The sequence below is a fragment of the Fringilla coelebs genome (assembly GCF_963513975.1).
Source record: "Fringilla coelebs genome assembly, chromosome: 20".
NCBI classification, from domain to species: Eukaryota; Metazoa; Chordata; class Aves; order Passeriformes; family Fringillidae; genus Fringilla; species Fringilla coelebs.
In genome coordinates, this window is record NC_140046.1 from 4,021,213 (window position 1) to 4,036,755 (window position 15,543).

Sequence of the window (15,543 nt, forward strand, 5' to 3'; positions counted from 1 at the left end):
AAGCCTGACCTGCCAGTCTCAATGCTGATAGGAAAGAAAGTTTTCAAAACTCTGCTGTTCAAACAGGATCCTCAAATGAGTGACATTAGGGCAGCAGTCATGGCATGATGGAGACTTGAGAATGAGTGCCCCACAAAATATCATCCTGTAATTTCAGTATGAGAGAGGGAGGGGAGGATTGCCTTCCAAACCTTTGTGCACTGCAGTGCGAAAGCCTGAGTTTGTGATACTGGGTGAGTAATGGTCCTTCCTAATCTGAAAGGAACTGGTTATGATGGAGGAGAGGGAGGAGGCTCACCAGACTTACCTCCACCTGGGGATGAGGAAACCTCTAAGCAAAGTCAGTGTGACTTCTCAGAGGTGTGAGCAGAGTGAGTAATAGAGAGTCTGTTATAATTCTACCTCCTTTATCTGCTGGAAGTTTGATTTGTGTTTTTGCTTTGATTCTCTTTGAAAAGTTGCTCTGAATATCATAACTCAAACATTTCAGGGTAGGGTTTTTTTCATTGGCTGTATGGTGCTTTATCACTGGTGGTGTTTCACAGGCATCAGATAGTGTGGGGATTTTTACCTTCCATAAAGCAATTGGCAGGAAACAAAAATAAATCGAGACCTTCAGTTGTTTGCAAACGGGACAGAGATAGAAACAAAGAACAGGAGTCAACGTGCTTTGCTAGAAGATGACCAGGAAAAATGTGATTTGGTTTGGTTCCAGGTATATATCCCTTTGTACTTTGACACCATCAGACTGTCATCCACCTCTGCATCTGTCAGAGTTATGTATGCGATGACTGGCCACCTCAAAATCTGTTTGCAAACATATTTATAGAAAAAGTTTAAGTCAGAAGGCATTTAATTATATACTTCCACTCAAACATAGCACAAGTGGTACCCAAATTGCTTTGGTGAGATGCATTAATTACCAGTTGTCAAAAGAAAATGTTCTGAAACTTAAATTAAAGCTGGCCTTTCTGGTCGAGAATGAAGTGAAATGTCCTTTAGTGCGAAAGTCGAGTGAGCAGACTTTAAAAAGTTTCTCTTGGCCTGTCTTGGTGTTTAATCTCTCCAAAGTCCATTGCTGAAGCCCAGGGTCCCCCTGGCACTGCTGCCTGGGCTTTGGCTCGCTGAGGAAGCCCAAAGATTTTCCTGCTGAACCTCTGCAAGGCAGCACAAACAGCTGTTGAGTCTCTCTGCTTGCCTCATTTACTTGCTCCAGCTGATTTGCATGAGGTCTGGAGACCTTGGTGGAAAATAATTGCTTGTCTAATCGGCCCAGAGCTCTTGGAAGCCAGATTGCCAAGGAAGCAAATCCGCTGTGTTGTAATTGCTTACAGCGAGATGTTTGGTGTTGCCGAGGCTGGCTTGCCTAAGGGGTGGGATTTTTGTTCTTAGAAGACTTATTTTATTCCTGTCTCTTCAGTTTACAGGGTGAGATTTAATGAGGTATCAGTATTTGTCCTTTCCTCAGTTTCCCTGCCTGTCAAGTGATGGGAATGCTCCAGTGGTTTTTTAATGGTGCTTTGGGGTTTTATGGAAGAGAGTCCCTTGTCTGAGTGTGCACCAGACTTCTGTGAATTTTTCTAGTATCAGCAGACCAAGGCACCAGGGAATCAGTGTGTCACCTTCCTAAGCAAAACATCTGTGCCACCAGAATTAAATCAGTGATGTGGAGAGCGTGGCTGGCACAGTGTGTGCAGCTGCCTCCTTTCTGGGACACCGATAATCCATGCTCAGCTTCCATCCCTGTGTGTGTCGTGACTTATCTCTGGCGCACAAAATTAGAAAGGGGTAGAGAGCAGACAAAACTTTCCAGTATGGAATTGCTGCCTATAGATGCAATAGTATTTCAAGTGGCTCCAAGAGCATTTTCTAGGAAGGCTGACTGACCTTCCTGACCTGCCTTTTTAATTCATTAGAGGCGCTAGAATCCAGCGTGAAGAGTGAATTGTAACAGGAAATAATTAATGCTCACACCCATTTCTCTAATCACACCTCCATCAATGGGAATCATTGGCAGATTGACTAGATATGGTACCAGCTGTCCATATTCCTCTCCCTGGGTGGTCCTGTGCCACCTGGCAAACTTCTGTGGGATGGTGGGCTTGCTCTTCCACAACAAACAACGCTGGAGGAGGCCAGAAAGGGATGTAACTTCCCTGGGGCTTTTGCCATCTCTGGAATACTGTGAATCACTTTTCAGATCCCACCCTTGCCCATGCTTTGCACCTTGCCTGCCAGCTCAAGGAAACAAAAGCATCTGCTTGGCACAGGACAATGTGATAGGAAGCAGCAGCCCTGCCATGACTGCCAGCAAAGCCAGCTCTTCACAGGACAGGATGTGATATCTTTGTGCTGATTCTGGCATGCTAAAGCCTTTCCTTTGGTTTTTCTTAATCCAGGAAGTTTACAAAATGCCTTGTGTGTTTGGGGCTGAAAACCCTGCAAGTTGATTAAAGCTGGCCAAGGAAGCAATCCTTTACTCTCCAGCTCTGGAGATCCTAAGGCTGGCAAGGGAACAGGGAGGAGTGTGGTAAACTTTCTGAGGATGAAGGATAATGGAGCTCCTTGGTTGAGCTGTGCAGAAAGGGTTGTTGTAAAAACTTCCTCTCTTTAACTATTGAGATAATCCAGTAGTCCAGGTAATTTTTTTTTTTTTTTAAAGCTCTGGAAACTTTGGCTCTTAAGAAGTCCCTGAATTACTGGCAGCAATAAGTGGGAACTGCTACATTTTGGAGAGGGAAAAAGCTGAGGTGAAGCATCTTTCATTTCAGACGAAAACATGTGGAAGCTTCATGAGTCAAATACTTGCTGAGTTCTTCCAGGCTGTGGGCAGGAGGTGCAGGGGGACCTTTGCTTGTTGACTGACAGTTCTCAGCAATTCCCACTGTATTATTAGCTGGAACTTGCTGGAACTGAGCAGTGTTGTCAGGATTTTGCACTGGTAATGACGTGGGGAGATCCCGTTGTGGCACTCCTGGCAGAACAAGCACCTGATGGATGACTTGGCCTTCCTGACTACCCTATCTCCATAAATACTTTCTATTTAGGGAGACTCGTGCCAGCCACTCCCATGCTGGGAACAGTGTCCATGGGCAGGAAGCAGCTTCAGGTGCTTGTGGCCGGTGATACTTTGTGATTTCCCTGGCACTGCTGAGTGCCTCATTTTTCCCACCCCCAGTTAAAAATGCGTTCCCAGGGCATTGACTCATTCTCCATGTGCTGAAATGCAGTTCAAGGAGGAAGGAAGAGGAGAGCAGGGATTGCAGTGTCCTGTGTAACCTGCTCCATGCAAGGTTGTCTCTGTCCCATCCAGAGAGGGGCTGCACAGCCCTTCAGCCTTGCTCTTCCCCCAGCTATAAAAATCATTTGGAAATCAGGTACTCTCACTGGGCAGCCTTTCCTTTCTTCTCCTTCCTATTTTGGTGTTTCTGGATGCTGTTCTGTGTCCAAGCTTTCCTGATTTCTGAGAGTCTGTGAAATAACATGGATTCTGGCACCATTGGTGAATGAGAAAGGGAGGTCAGGGGGATTAACCAGCCTTCCTAGAAAAGGTTCTTGTAGCTGATCCTGCTGAATATTTGCTCCTTGCAGTGTTGCCTAGACTCAGCTTCCTGGCTGTGGGGGAATGGGAGAGGGTGGAAGAGTAAAGGCTTCTCTTCTTGCTGATCTGTGCCCCCCACCTGGCAGCCCTGAACTCTCCTTTGTGGGAATGCAGATTAATTTTTCCATGTAATGATTGAAAAACCAGCCCCTTGCAGGAGAGTTGCTGCTGGCTGGTACTCAGGGGATGATGTTGGCTCTCTACATGCCAGGAGTAGTGCTGAGAAGTCAGTGCAGCAGGGCTGACAGAAAATCATCTCACTTGTCTTTGAAATGCTTTGAAATGTTTTGGGTACCTGTGACACTTGTCTCTTCTTAATAAGACTTTAAATCACAGTCATGCACTAAATTTAATTCTCCTTTATTTTTCCTCAGCTTCACCAGGAATGCTGTTGCAAGTGTTTTCTAGGAAAAAATTATAGGTGTTTGATTTTTCAGGTGGCAGTTCTTAGCTGCTTTTGGGTGGGGTTGGTACACAGCCATAGGTGGGCACATGCTGCTCTAAAGCTGGACTAAATCTCATTCCAAGGAGAGTATACTTTTCCCTGGGTAGTATTTCTGCACTGAGTAATAAGCTAAAGTAAAAGAAATGGCGAATTTCTGATTTGGAGAACATAGTAGAATGAGATATTGAACCACAGGGAGGGGTCCATTTCTAACTAGGTTGACTTGTCTGTCAAAGGAACAAAGAGTACCGAAACACTGCTTATTTCTGTAAAAAAAGATAACAGAATTTAGCAGGAGAGAACATGGTAACGCAGGAACAGGTGAGCACACAGAGCAAAGAGCAGCTGACTAAGAGATGACAAAACTCCCATCTCTGAGTAGGTGGGAGTGACAGTGACGACACTCCCGGTGACGTGTCAGGTTTCTCAGTGGACATTTGCTCTGGCTGGACAGCCAGGAACTTGCATGTGATTTCAAACTATTTTTGTGCATTCACCTTGCCCTCTTGCCCGCAGGGGATCTCCAGCAGCACCTGCAGGCCATGTTCATCCTGCTCCGCCCAGAAGACAACATCAGACTGGTAGGTTGGCTTTCTGCTTATCTCCTGTGAACCAATGCAAAGGTTAAGCACCACTTGACAAACACACCTGTGTAACTCAGGGAAGCAGTGGTGTGTGTGTGTGTGTTGGAGTGGTTTCCTCAGCAGGTTTGGGGAGTCTTTGCAACCACAAAGGTAGGAAAGCAGCTAGTTGTGAAGGGTCTGCTTTGGTTGTTCAGTGAGACAAATTGTATGGCTAGAAGGTTGTCTTTGAACCAAATACTGACTATCTGTGCTCCCTAAAAATATGTAACAATCGCCAGAGAGGATGGGTGAATTATCTTGGTGTCCTGTTTAAATCAAGAGTGGGTGACTTATGTCTGACCAGTGTGAGTGAGTCTGCCCTTCAGTTGTGTTCCTCACTCTGCTGTCCTGACTTGTGGCATCCCAAAAGGCCATGGCTGAGCAGGTGGGAGCATGCAGGATCCCCATGTAGCCATGACCTGCACTGTACCTTGGTCTGCTGCTTTCCTGGGCCGTTGCCTCCTATAATGATGTAAAATGAGGAATTGCTGTCCATAGCATTGATGCACAGTCCTGAAGAGCTGCAGAAGCCAAATGTGAGCAGTGAGGAATTTGCCTGGGACATGTTGAAGTGCTCTACAGGGCCAGGCATGACTGCAGTGAGTCTGTACCTTTCAGCACTCAGCAGCCTGACGTTTGTTTCCTGTGTTTTCTTGGTGCATCTTAGCAACGTCTGCCCAAAGAAGGACTGCCAGCATCCCAAATGTTATTCCAACACCTCTGGTTTGCTGAATCCTCCTGAGCTGTGCTGGAGATGGGCTGATTGGATGAGTATAGCTAGGAAACAGCCAAGGTTACTATGGAATGCTTTAGTTTCCCAAATGACTACCAAAAATAATTTGCCATGAGCAAGCCAAAGGACCTACTCCCCCAGATTTTGCCAGGCACACCTTGCTGTCACTAAAATTTCAGTGAAAGTGATGGGCATGGGGGTTCTCAATGCTTTTCAGAATTTGAGCCAGGGTTAGAACATTGGAAACTATTGAACAGGGCATTGTTCAGCAGTATCACTGGCTACATTGTGTGATTTGGGACAAATTAGCCTTAACAGCTGAATAAGGACTTTGTGGGCTGAGACATAAACCCTTTTGTCCAGAGCTACATTTGGAATGCTGAAATCTTGCATGAGGTTAAGTTTGATAGTCTACTTGAATTTAATTGATTCTTGACGAACGAAGGGTGTGCAGGGCTGCAATGGACTCTCTCATAAAACAGCAGATACAAATGAGATTTGAAATATAAACACTACTGAGAGAAATGCATTCTCTTCATTTTCTTGGCTGCTGTCATTCGGAGGGCCGGCTTCACAGCTCAGGGGCCAGTAGAGGAATCTAATCCTCTAAAAACCTATACTTAAAATTTGGAACAACTCTTGTTTCTTGGAGCTGTTGGCAGAGGTTTTTAGCCTTCCGTGAGAGCAGGATTAGAGCCATGGTACCAGTGTAAGATCAGTAGGAAGGAGGAAAAGGAGTTAAGAATGCAAAGTGGTTGAATATGTTCCTGTAGCTTAGCAGAGCTGGGAACTTGAAAGTTGGACACACACTTTTTTTGTCTTCAAATCATTTATCTCCATGAGAAATGTGCTGTTGTATGAAACACCTACTGTTGTGGAGCGTGAAAGGTCAGTATGAACTTCTCGGAATGTGCTGCTCATAAGGGCTGGTGAAATATCACATCATACTTCTGATGATACAAGAATGCAGCAGAAGATAAAGTTGGCTTGTGTTCAGGTGGGCCTAAAACTTAAGAAGAATGCAGCTGGCTCTGAAAGGACTACAGGGCTTGTTTTGACCAGACTACAAATAACCTTCCCAACTGAGGAAAAAGCCAGCTCTGTATGGATGAGCTGGTTGAGAAAGAGCTTTCCATCTCATCACAGTCCCTGAAGCAAGGGACTCCCTACAGTAGGAATCCTCTTACAGTAACTGGGATTTCAAATATCTTCATTTAAAAGGCATCAGAGCACTTGGTGTGCTCCTGCTAAGAGGTGAGCATGTGAACTACCACTTTATGGAAAGGTTAGAGCTTCATTTGTGGTTTGATAGGCACACTGGGGCTCTAATAGCAGCTTTAGAAGTTGGCTGGTTTACAATGTCAATTCTGCTGTTTTTAATACTCCATTAAATTTAGCAAAACATGTTATCTGCCCAATCGTGGTTCTTCACTTTGTGCTAAGGGTGTAAGTGTTGAACCCAGAGATTCACACTAAGCCATGCCCTGTTTCTCTCAACTGGCCTCTGAAAATCCCAGCCTGCCAGCGTGTAGCTATGTGACCTTTGCTCACTGTTTGTCTTGCCTTGTTCTAAAGGGTCTTGCATCAAAACTTCCCATTACTGCTGGCCAAATTGGTGTAGCAAAGTAATTTAGATTTTGTTAATCCTCTTGCTGCTGGACTGTCCTCAAGAGAAGCAGAACAGAAACTCCTGTGTGGATGCCCCAGACACGGGGCAGCTGTGTCTGTCTGCTCCCATTTTAGGCAAGTCTGTGCTGATTATTGAGGTTTGGTTCCTAATGTAGGTAATTACTTTAACCACCAAGACCTTGGTGATTACTTGCTCTTCTAGGTTGAAGAGCACCTTTCTGTTTCCCACAAGTGGTTAGTTCTAGAAACAACCATCTTTGGGAGAATTCGCACCTTGAAGGACTGACCACTTTGATCCTCCGTGTTCCCAAAGGAATCCCAGTGACTCAAGAAGCAAGAAGGAAAATAAGGCTGGTTTTAGCATGACTTATCCTAAGGAGATGGGGTGGGGCACAGTCTCTGGCTGTCTGCTGGCATCAGCATTTGGGTAGTTTCTGTTGGTCTTTGGTCCAACTGGGCAAGTCTGGAAGATTCTGACAACACTGTCTCCTGCCTGCACTTGCTATTCCACCCCATCACCAGAGCTGCTGCTCCCTGCAATGCCACGCTCAGCATTCCCTGCCACAGAGCACTCTGCTGGGAGGGCGAGCTCTGTTCAGCTGCCAGGCACTGATTTAACCTTTGTTGTAGACTCCACCATATGTTGTGGTCAAGATTTCCCAGCTGGTGGTGGACAGGAGAGCTCTGAGATCAGAGGGGGCTTCCTCTAAGCTGGGAGGTGCCGCTCTGACCTCAAGACCAAGCTGTGAACAACTGAAGGAGCATATTGGGAAAAGCAGCTTGCTCCTGAGAGATCTCACACAATAGTTAATTTCTTAGCTTTTTTAAGGATGACTGTTTCAAGTGGGGTGTCTGAGCCAGGACCTCCTGTGAGGGCCACCAAGAGGTGTCTACACAAGCCATGGCTCAGGAGTTTGAGGAATTTGGGTTTTATTTGTGGAGGATGTCAATCACCACTTCAGACTTCAACCACTGGGTTGCAAGGAATTCAGGGCCCAAGTCCTGTTGCAGCAGGCAGGAATCTGTCCACAGCACAATGCAAGGCTGAGCTGGGATGGCTCCTTCCACCCCTGTTTGCTCTCTGCAGGGCCTGCTCAAAGTTCAAGCAGCACTTTAACAGTATGGTAAACACTGAGACCAGACAGAGTCTTGGGTTTGGATTGGGCCATCCAAAGTTAAGGTTTAGTGTGCAGAATTAAGACACTTCCTTTCTAGAGATGTCCTAGTTTCTCTGGTTGGGATCCTGTGACTAAAATAGCTGCAAACAGCTTGGAACAGAGTCCAAAAAGCGTTGCAAGTAAAGGCTGCTTGCTGCAAGTGTTGATAAGCAAAACTTTCAGTGCTGGGCTCCCTTCCCCAGGCTCCTCATTAACCAGCAGTCTGTCTGCAAGACTTCCTGAAGTCCCTTCAGTTCTCACTTCCTTGTGGCTTCTGGAGGAGCAGCTCACCTCAGTGCAGTCTTCCAGGAGCTTCAGCATTGCTCTGACATTCTAAGTTCCATTGCACTCTGAATGCTCTCAGTAGTATTTGATTTGGGGGATTTTGGGCTGAACACCAGTCCTCCTAGAGCACTTTTGGCACTGGGGTACAAGTGAACGTGGCAGGAGCAACGAGGCACGATGACTTTCACCTTTCCTGAGCAATCTGAACCAGTGAAGGATACAGCTTAGTCATAGGGATATCTTTTCCTGCCAGGTGTAAGGCAGTACGATTGCTTCTGCACTGGGGAAGTTGCCAGAAGAATTCAAAGGGCCAGCAGGAAACCATGTATGAAGTAGTTCCTGGTTGTCTGTCCAGCTGCCTGGGAAGCTGGTGGAAAGAGACTCGTTGGAGCTGTTGTAGCACACCATAGTTTAAAGGAAAGCTCTGGTTCTTGGGACAAAGCCCTCTGAAGGTGAAGGTTCAACACTCATCTGTCTCACTGATGGTCCACAAAGCTCACTGGGCTGGGACCAGTCAGAGGGCTGTAGCTTGTTCAAAATCAGCCTTGGTGGGACAGAGCAGGGCCTGCAGCCAGGTGTGCAGAGTGCACCAGGAAGGTGCCAGCTGTCGAGGAGGGCACTGTGTGGGAGTAAAGCACTTCTGACCCAGCTGAGGAGCCTGGGACATCCCTACCAGTCCAGGCTGCATCACTGCTTCTGCGCCTGTCACTCAGCATGAGAAGTGGCCTGTAAAGGTCATCATGTGTGTTTTGCTGACTGCACTGCTGATCTCTTCCCCTTCTTTTCTTCAGGCTGTAAGACTGGAAAGTACCTACCAGAACCGCACTAGATACATGGTGGTGGTGTCCACCAATGGCAGACAAGACACGGAGGAGAGCATCGTCCTAGGAATGGATTTCTCTTCCAATGACAGGTACTCAGAGTGTCCAGGTGGGGAAGTCCTTGTGCTCACCCCCACACAAGTTAACTGTAGAAATCACTGTCTGGTGTCCTGTGTTTTCTGGGGATAGGCTGCTCCAGCTTTTCTAGCCTAACATTTTTCTTGAGATTCAGAATTGCCTTTTTTTATTTCTCGAGAGGAGGTGGTAAGTGCAGGTCAGCATTTCCCTCATTCCTCCAAGCATCAGGCTTCTGTGAGGATGTTCAGTACCTCTGAATGGTAAGGTCCCCAAGCCCTGCATCTGCACACCAGAGACAGGGACAGTCTTCATATAAAGAAAGAAAAAGCTGCAATTAGAGGAGCTGGACCTCAGCAGGCAGGAGAACAGGTAATAAGAAAGGGACTGTCAGGCAGTCCTTTGCCAAGGTCATGGCACAGAGGCCTGATGGCAGTGTCAGGGTCGGTGATGGCAGATCTTGCTCACCATGTGCTGTCCCCAGGCAGCACTGTGTCATCAGGGTTTAGTGCTTCTGCTTCATTCATTTAAATTCCTGCTGACCTTTCCACAAGGCTGCAGAATGTGGCTGGGAAGCAGGTTTGCTGCTGGAGGGGCTGTAAGCTGGGTGACAGCAACCCAGCAGCTTCAAGGGCAGAAACTTCACATTTAGAAGGGGACAGTGGGCACTTTGGAGAGGGCATGGAGGCGCATGACTCTCTTAAAAAGAGTTTGAAGTAAATCTTGGTCTCTATTGGAAGACAATCAGCTGGATATTCAATTTTGGAAGGTTTCATGCTCATGCTTACCTCCAGCACAGCTGCTACACGAATGAGTCTTGCTTTTGACAGTAGTTGGAATAAATTACTTCCAGGTAGTTAGTAGGATCACTAGAAATTATTTTTTAACTATTTGGCTAAGAAATTGCCTTCCAAATATTGCCTGCTGGTTACAGCAGTCACCATGCTTGGTTTGGGTGCTGAGCTTGAGTGACGCCTGCTAAAATGGGGGACCAGCTTGATGCTGCCCCTGGCTCCTGTCTCTGCACATGTGTACACAGCTGTGATTTAGAGATGCTCCTGCCTTGGGGCAAGAATAACTTGTCCTTGCACAGGTTGCTGTGAGCTTGGAACTCGCTGTTGGCTGTGATGTACCAGCACAGCCACCTTTGATAACTGAGAGCTCACTGGTATTCAGTCTCTAATAACATAGCAGGGTCGTTTTAGCTTTCTGCTGGAGTTCCTGGGGTTCTGGATGGTCACTGTGATCTGCCCTCCCCGAGCCCACTCGGTATTTATAACTCCATGTAGACTTGTTGCTATGGTCTCTGATAAGCGCTCGCTGAACAGTATCACTAAAAATACCCCAGCCACCTTGGGAAGCCTTTCAGAAACACATCTTTCCATGAGCTCATCTCATGTTGTCAACAGAAATAGCTGCATGCTGTCTCCTGGTGCTGGGCACCAGGCGTGTGCATTTCCAGGGCTCCCTGCCTGACCCGCCAAAGCCTGGTCTCTCCCTCTTCCCACTCTTCTCTTAAGCTGGAGACTGGCAAGTGTGCTGGAACTGCTGGAAATCTGGGAGCACTGGTGCAAGCTTAAGAGCAGGAGGCAGTTGAATTCAGTTCTTCAAGGTGCTGCTTTGATTATGGAGCAGATTTGCAGCTTTATGAGATTCAGCTCTTCATTTAACAACATGGAGGAGGTTGTGTTGGGGCCCCCCGCCCCTGCCTTTTTTCCATCACTTAGTTTCTGCTTTTAACTTGGCTTTTTGCTCAGCCTTACAGAAATCTTGGGGGACTGTGAGGGCAAAGAGAGCAAAGCATTTGAGAGAGGAATGGGATTGCCAGGAGGTGTCTGTATGGTATGGCTGTTGTGCTCATTCTTGAGGGCAAAGAAGGGTCAGGAGTCAGCCACAGGTGATAGGCTGAGATTGCCAACTTGCCATGCTGCCAGTCATCCTGCTATTGCACTGCTCTGCTCCCAGTCCCCAGCAGCTGTGGCTGAGGGACAAACAAGAAAATAAAGCTGTGGATTGCAAAATCAGAGCTAGAACCAAACCTCTTGAGCCTGAGAGGGATTAATCTGTAAAGAAAGCCTTGAGCTGACCAAAGACTGTGAGCCCCCTCTGACCTTCTGCACAAAGTTCAGTGTTTTTGGATCCTGTTTGCTCTTCTCCTGGGTGTGTTAGCCCTTCAAGCTTGCTTGAAAGGATAGTGCTGTGTCCTGAATCTGGTTAGTGATCCTTGCCAGCCCCTGTAGAACAACACTGGTGCTGTTTGTTTCTGAAGCAACAGTGGGATTTTTCTTTTTGCTGATGAATACAAAAATATGCAACTATTGCCATGAAATTAGAATAATAACATGGTGCTGTAGTAGATAGACTGACTTTCTCTTTCTCACTGCAGTAGCACTTGTACAATGGGTTTGGTGCTGCCTCTCTGGAGTGACACCTTGATCCACCTGGATGGGGATGGGTGAGTGCCTTTTGTGTGTTCTGTGTTAATACAACTTAGAACAAGATGTATGGGGAAGGATTCCAGTGCTTGCAGAGCCCTCACAGGTCCAGCAGCCCTCCTCTGTTGACCTGTATCAGGTTAGTAGGCTCAAAGGCCCTCAATCACAGTGGTTGTGGCAGGGAACACCAGTAATTGACTTATCTGTGAATAAACAGGCACTGAGACTGTGGCTTATGTGTGTGTTTAAGCTGGAGTAAAGGAGCTTTTACTGGAGAGTGGGTGTGTAGTGAAAGCTCCTTAAAGGGATCCTATTATGTGTTCCTCCATCATGCTTGCAGCAGGCAGCACTCAGCCCAACATAAAGCAAGAATGATGTTTCTCTGCCAAATAGACACCTGACGTGCAGACTCCTGTTTGTGCCAGTTACTCAGGCTGTCCAGTGCAGTGCATGGAATGACTTTTCTTTCCTTGGTAGCTGCCCCAGGATCTCTTTAGCTGGACTCTGTTGCTCCCAGCTGTGGCACTGAATTTGTGTTGCCAAGGTAAACAGCACAGCCCAGCACTGTCCCACTGTCTTAGTTTCGTTCCCAAACAGCAGCTGCTTAAAGAAGTTATCTTAGAGCTTTTAGTGTGCTATTTTCATCTGTTTGCTAGCTGAACTCAGCAGTGTATGCATAGGGCTAGACCTTTGCTGTTCTAATGTGCTAAGACTATCAGTTATTAACTAAAAAGTGACTTTTGGGAGACGTTTTTACTTTGCCTTTTTTCTTCTCACCAGAGGGTTCAGTGTATCGACAGATAACAGAGTGCACATATTCAAGCCCGTGTCTGTACAGGCAATGTGGTAAGTACTTACTAGAAGCTGTCCCAGTGATCATTTTTCCAGGTGTTTTAGCTGCTTAAGCTCTTAAAAACCAGGTGCTGCTTTACGTTACTGTGATCTTGAGACCTGCTTGAGCAGCCAGAAGTTTCCTTCAGAGACAGGGAAGGAAGTTTGGTACCAAAGGAAAAAAGAGATGTAAGTGCTGGTGTACAGCAGCTTTGTCTCAGCTGAGAGCAGGAAGGAATAAGGTAATTTTCCTTGCAAAGGGCTGCTGTTTGGAGCCCAAAGTCACATTGCTTTGAGTATATGTTTGAAATATTTTGAGATATGTTCATTGTGATAGAGGAAAGAGAAGCTGCTTGCATTTTTCTTTCCTTTTAGGGTGGTTCATGTAGTGATCATGAAAGTATTTCTGGCTCGAGCTTCTTTGCATTGCAAAAATACATCGCCTGTCAGCGATGCTGCTGTCACCCCAGTGATTTTGACCTGGATCCTTCTGATCCCAGTCAAAGATTTAAAATAAGCTAAAAATAGGAGAGGGGGATTTGTTTCCCAGCAGCAGCTGAAGAAACTTCTGACATCCCTCGTGCAGTGAGAGAGGGGCAGACCTAAACATCTCAGTGCAGTCCTGAGCCCTTGGTTGTGCATGTCTGATTCCTGGGTGTTCCTGCCCTGCACACAGGACAGCTGATGGCACAGTAGGAGCTGTCAGCACCCTGTCTTGGACACAAACTCTGTGCATCTTATTTAGGGCTTGGGTATTTGTAGCAGATTTTGGAACCAGAGACATGGGTGCCTCTGCCCTCTGAATTGTGGGCACCTTCACTGCTATCCAGGCTTGCTCCAATTAAGACATGCAAGGTCTGGCAGCATGTGGGAATCCACAGCCTTGCAGGACAGCCTCGTGCACAGTGCCAGGGGTTTGTACCAACTGATGGGACACAAGCAGCATCCTGGATTTGGCTGCTGCTTAGTACTTGATAGTGCCTGAGGAAGAAATGATAAACTGACAAATGTTGTTCCCTTGCTAGGTCTGCTCTGCAGAGTTTGCATAAGGCTTGTGAAGTGGCAAGGAGCAACAACTACTATCCAGGGAGCCTCTTCCTCACGTGGGTCAGTTACTATGAGAGCCACATCAACTCTGACCAGTCATCAGTCAACGAGTGGAATGCCATGCAGGATGTGCAGTCCCACCGGCCCGACTCGCCCGCCCTCTTCACAGACGTGTAAGTTGGGCTGGCTCTGCTGAGCCAGTGTTGGACTGTCCCCAGATGAGGAGAGAGTTTCCACAAGAGATTGCTCTTAATTAGGTATTAAAAAGGAGAGGCTTCCTGTTCCATGTAATAAGTGGATTCATGGTTAGGTAAGCACCAGCACTGGAAGTTTAGCCCTCCTTGGGCCCCCTTGCATCTCCTCTGTTTTCAGTTCAGCTGTTTACCTTGGGCTTTGCTTGCAGACCTTTGCTTCTGCTAGGTAAGTCCCATGTTCCTGGTGAGAGAGGTGTGGTGTACCTCAGCCTTGTCTGCTGGTTTTGTCCTCTTGTTCCAGGCCTGGAAGGAGCAGGTTTCTCTGGACTTTGCTCTTACACTGGCACGTGTCTGAGCACATGTTTAGGCTAACATGGTCTTTTTATCCTTACTCAGTTCACTTTGCTGTAAAGTGAAGTGTTTATGTATGGACTTCAGGTAAATGGGTAGACAGTTCGGAAAGACAAAATTTATAAGCTGTATCAACATTCAAGGTTTACCACCCCTGTCATTAGTATCTGCTGATGGTACTGATACCATATAACCTGAAAGGTAGTCTGTGACCAGATGTGGTGCCAAGTGTGAGGGTTTTCACTTGCCCATTTTGTAATTATTTCACTGGGCCCAGCTGCTTTCCCAGAATAATAGTGCCTTTGGTTGATTTATGCTCCCAGATATTTCCTGTTGCTGGAGTCTAGTGAGTGAATAATGATGCTAAGCAGTTGTTCAGCTGTGAACAAGTCTTCACACTTGATTGTTTTTTAATGTACAAGGCGGGTGGCTGAAAAGTTTTGGCAGGCTGACAGATTAATATTTTCTTGTAGCTTTTCATATAGAAATTTTATCTAACCCACCCTTTCCCTGGTGGCACCTTGAAATTGAATGATTTCCTTGGGACACTTAAACAGCATTCTCTTAATGGAATCCTAAAATAATGCATGAGATTAAAAGAACCAGGAACTTCCATGATTTTTATTTGTGAACCACCAGTTGAACACTTGTAACATCCATGCCCTCCCCACCCTGGCAGCCTTCCAGAGAAAGGGAAAGGTGGTGGGACATGTCACTGCTGGGTCCCCTCTAAAGATGCTGGGGGAGCCAGCTCCGTGCTGCTGCTCTGCTGCAGCTTCCCCTGGTGTTACTCAGGCTATTTTTGCAGCTGGTGATAAGGCCCCTGGCAGCAGAGGCGGGAGGAATGCAGAGGCTTAGCTGCCCTCGTCTCTCCATGTAAGGAGTTTTGGAGCTGTTACCTTTCCAAGAAAGGTAGGGAGAGGCTTAGATATTGCTCCAGAGGGTATAATGCAGCCTTCCCAATTTAAATTTTACCAAATACCAGGGGTTCTCTGGATGACTACAATGGATTAGGAGCATTCACTTGGTGGCTTTCATATACAACTGTGAATCTAAACTGGGCTTTACTGTCACCTGAATTCCCTCCAGCTGAGGACATGCCTGGGGGGAAGTAGTATGAGAGTCCGAGACTCTACAGAGTATACAGTCTATACCTATTTTAAAAGTGTCATGAATCCAGTTTGTTTTCCCTCCCAGTGACTCTGTTGCTTCCTTCTGACAGCCCAACTGAGCGGGAACGCACGGAACGGCTGATTAAGACCAAATTAAGGGAGATCATGATGCAGAAAGATTTGGAAAACATCACCTCAAAAGAG

The 15,543-nt window shown here is 46.7% G+C and overlaps 1 protein-coding gene across 2 annotated transcripts in view; it reads left to right on the forward strand.

Annotated features, from left to right (window-relative positions):
- SSH2 (slingshot protein phosphatase 2) overlaps positions 1 to 15,543 on the forward strand; it is a 48,278-nt gene that overhangs the window by 18,555 nt on the left and 14,180 nt on the right. Inside the window, exons 3-8 of one of the 2 annotated variants that reach the window (XM_084219310.1) lie at positions 4,563 to 4,627; positions 9,265 to 9,386; positions 11,756 to 11,824; positions 12,585 to 12,650; positions 13,661 to 13,855; positions 15,450 to 15,543. In XM_084219310.1, coding sequence (XP_084075436.1) covers positions 4,563 to 4,627; positions 9,265 to 9,386; positions 11,756 to 11,824; positions 12,585 to 12,650; positions 13,661 to 13,855; positions 15,450 to 15,543 — 611 coding nt within the window. Of the gene's footprint in view, positions 1 to 4,562; positions 4,628 to 4,723; positions 7,382 to 9,264; positions 9,387 to 11,755; positions 11,825 to 12,584; positions 12,651 to 13,660; positions 13,856 to 15,449 lie in introns of those variants that run through there. The other variant, XM_084219311.1, reaches the window with a different exon arrangement.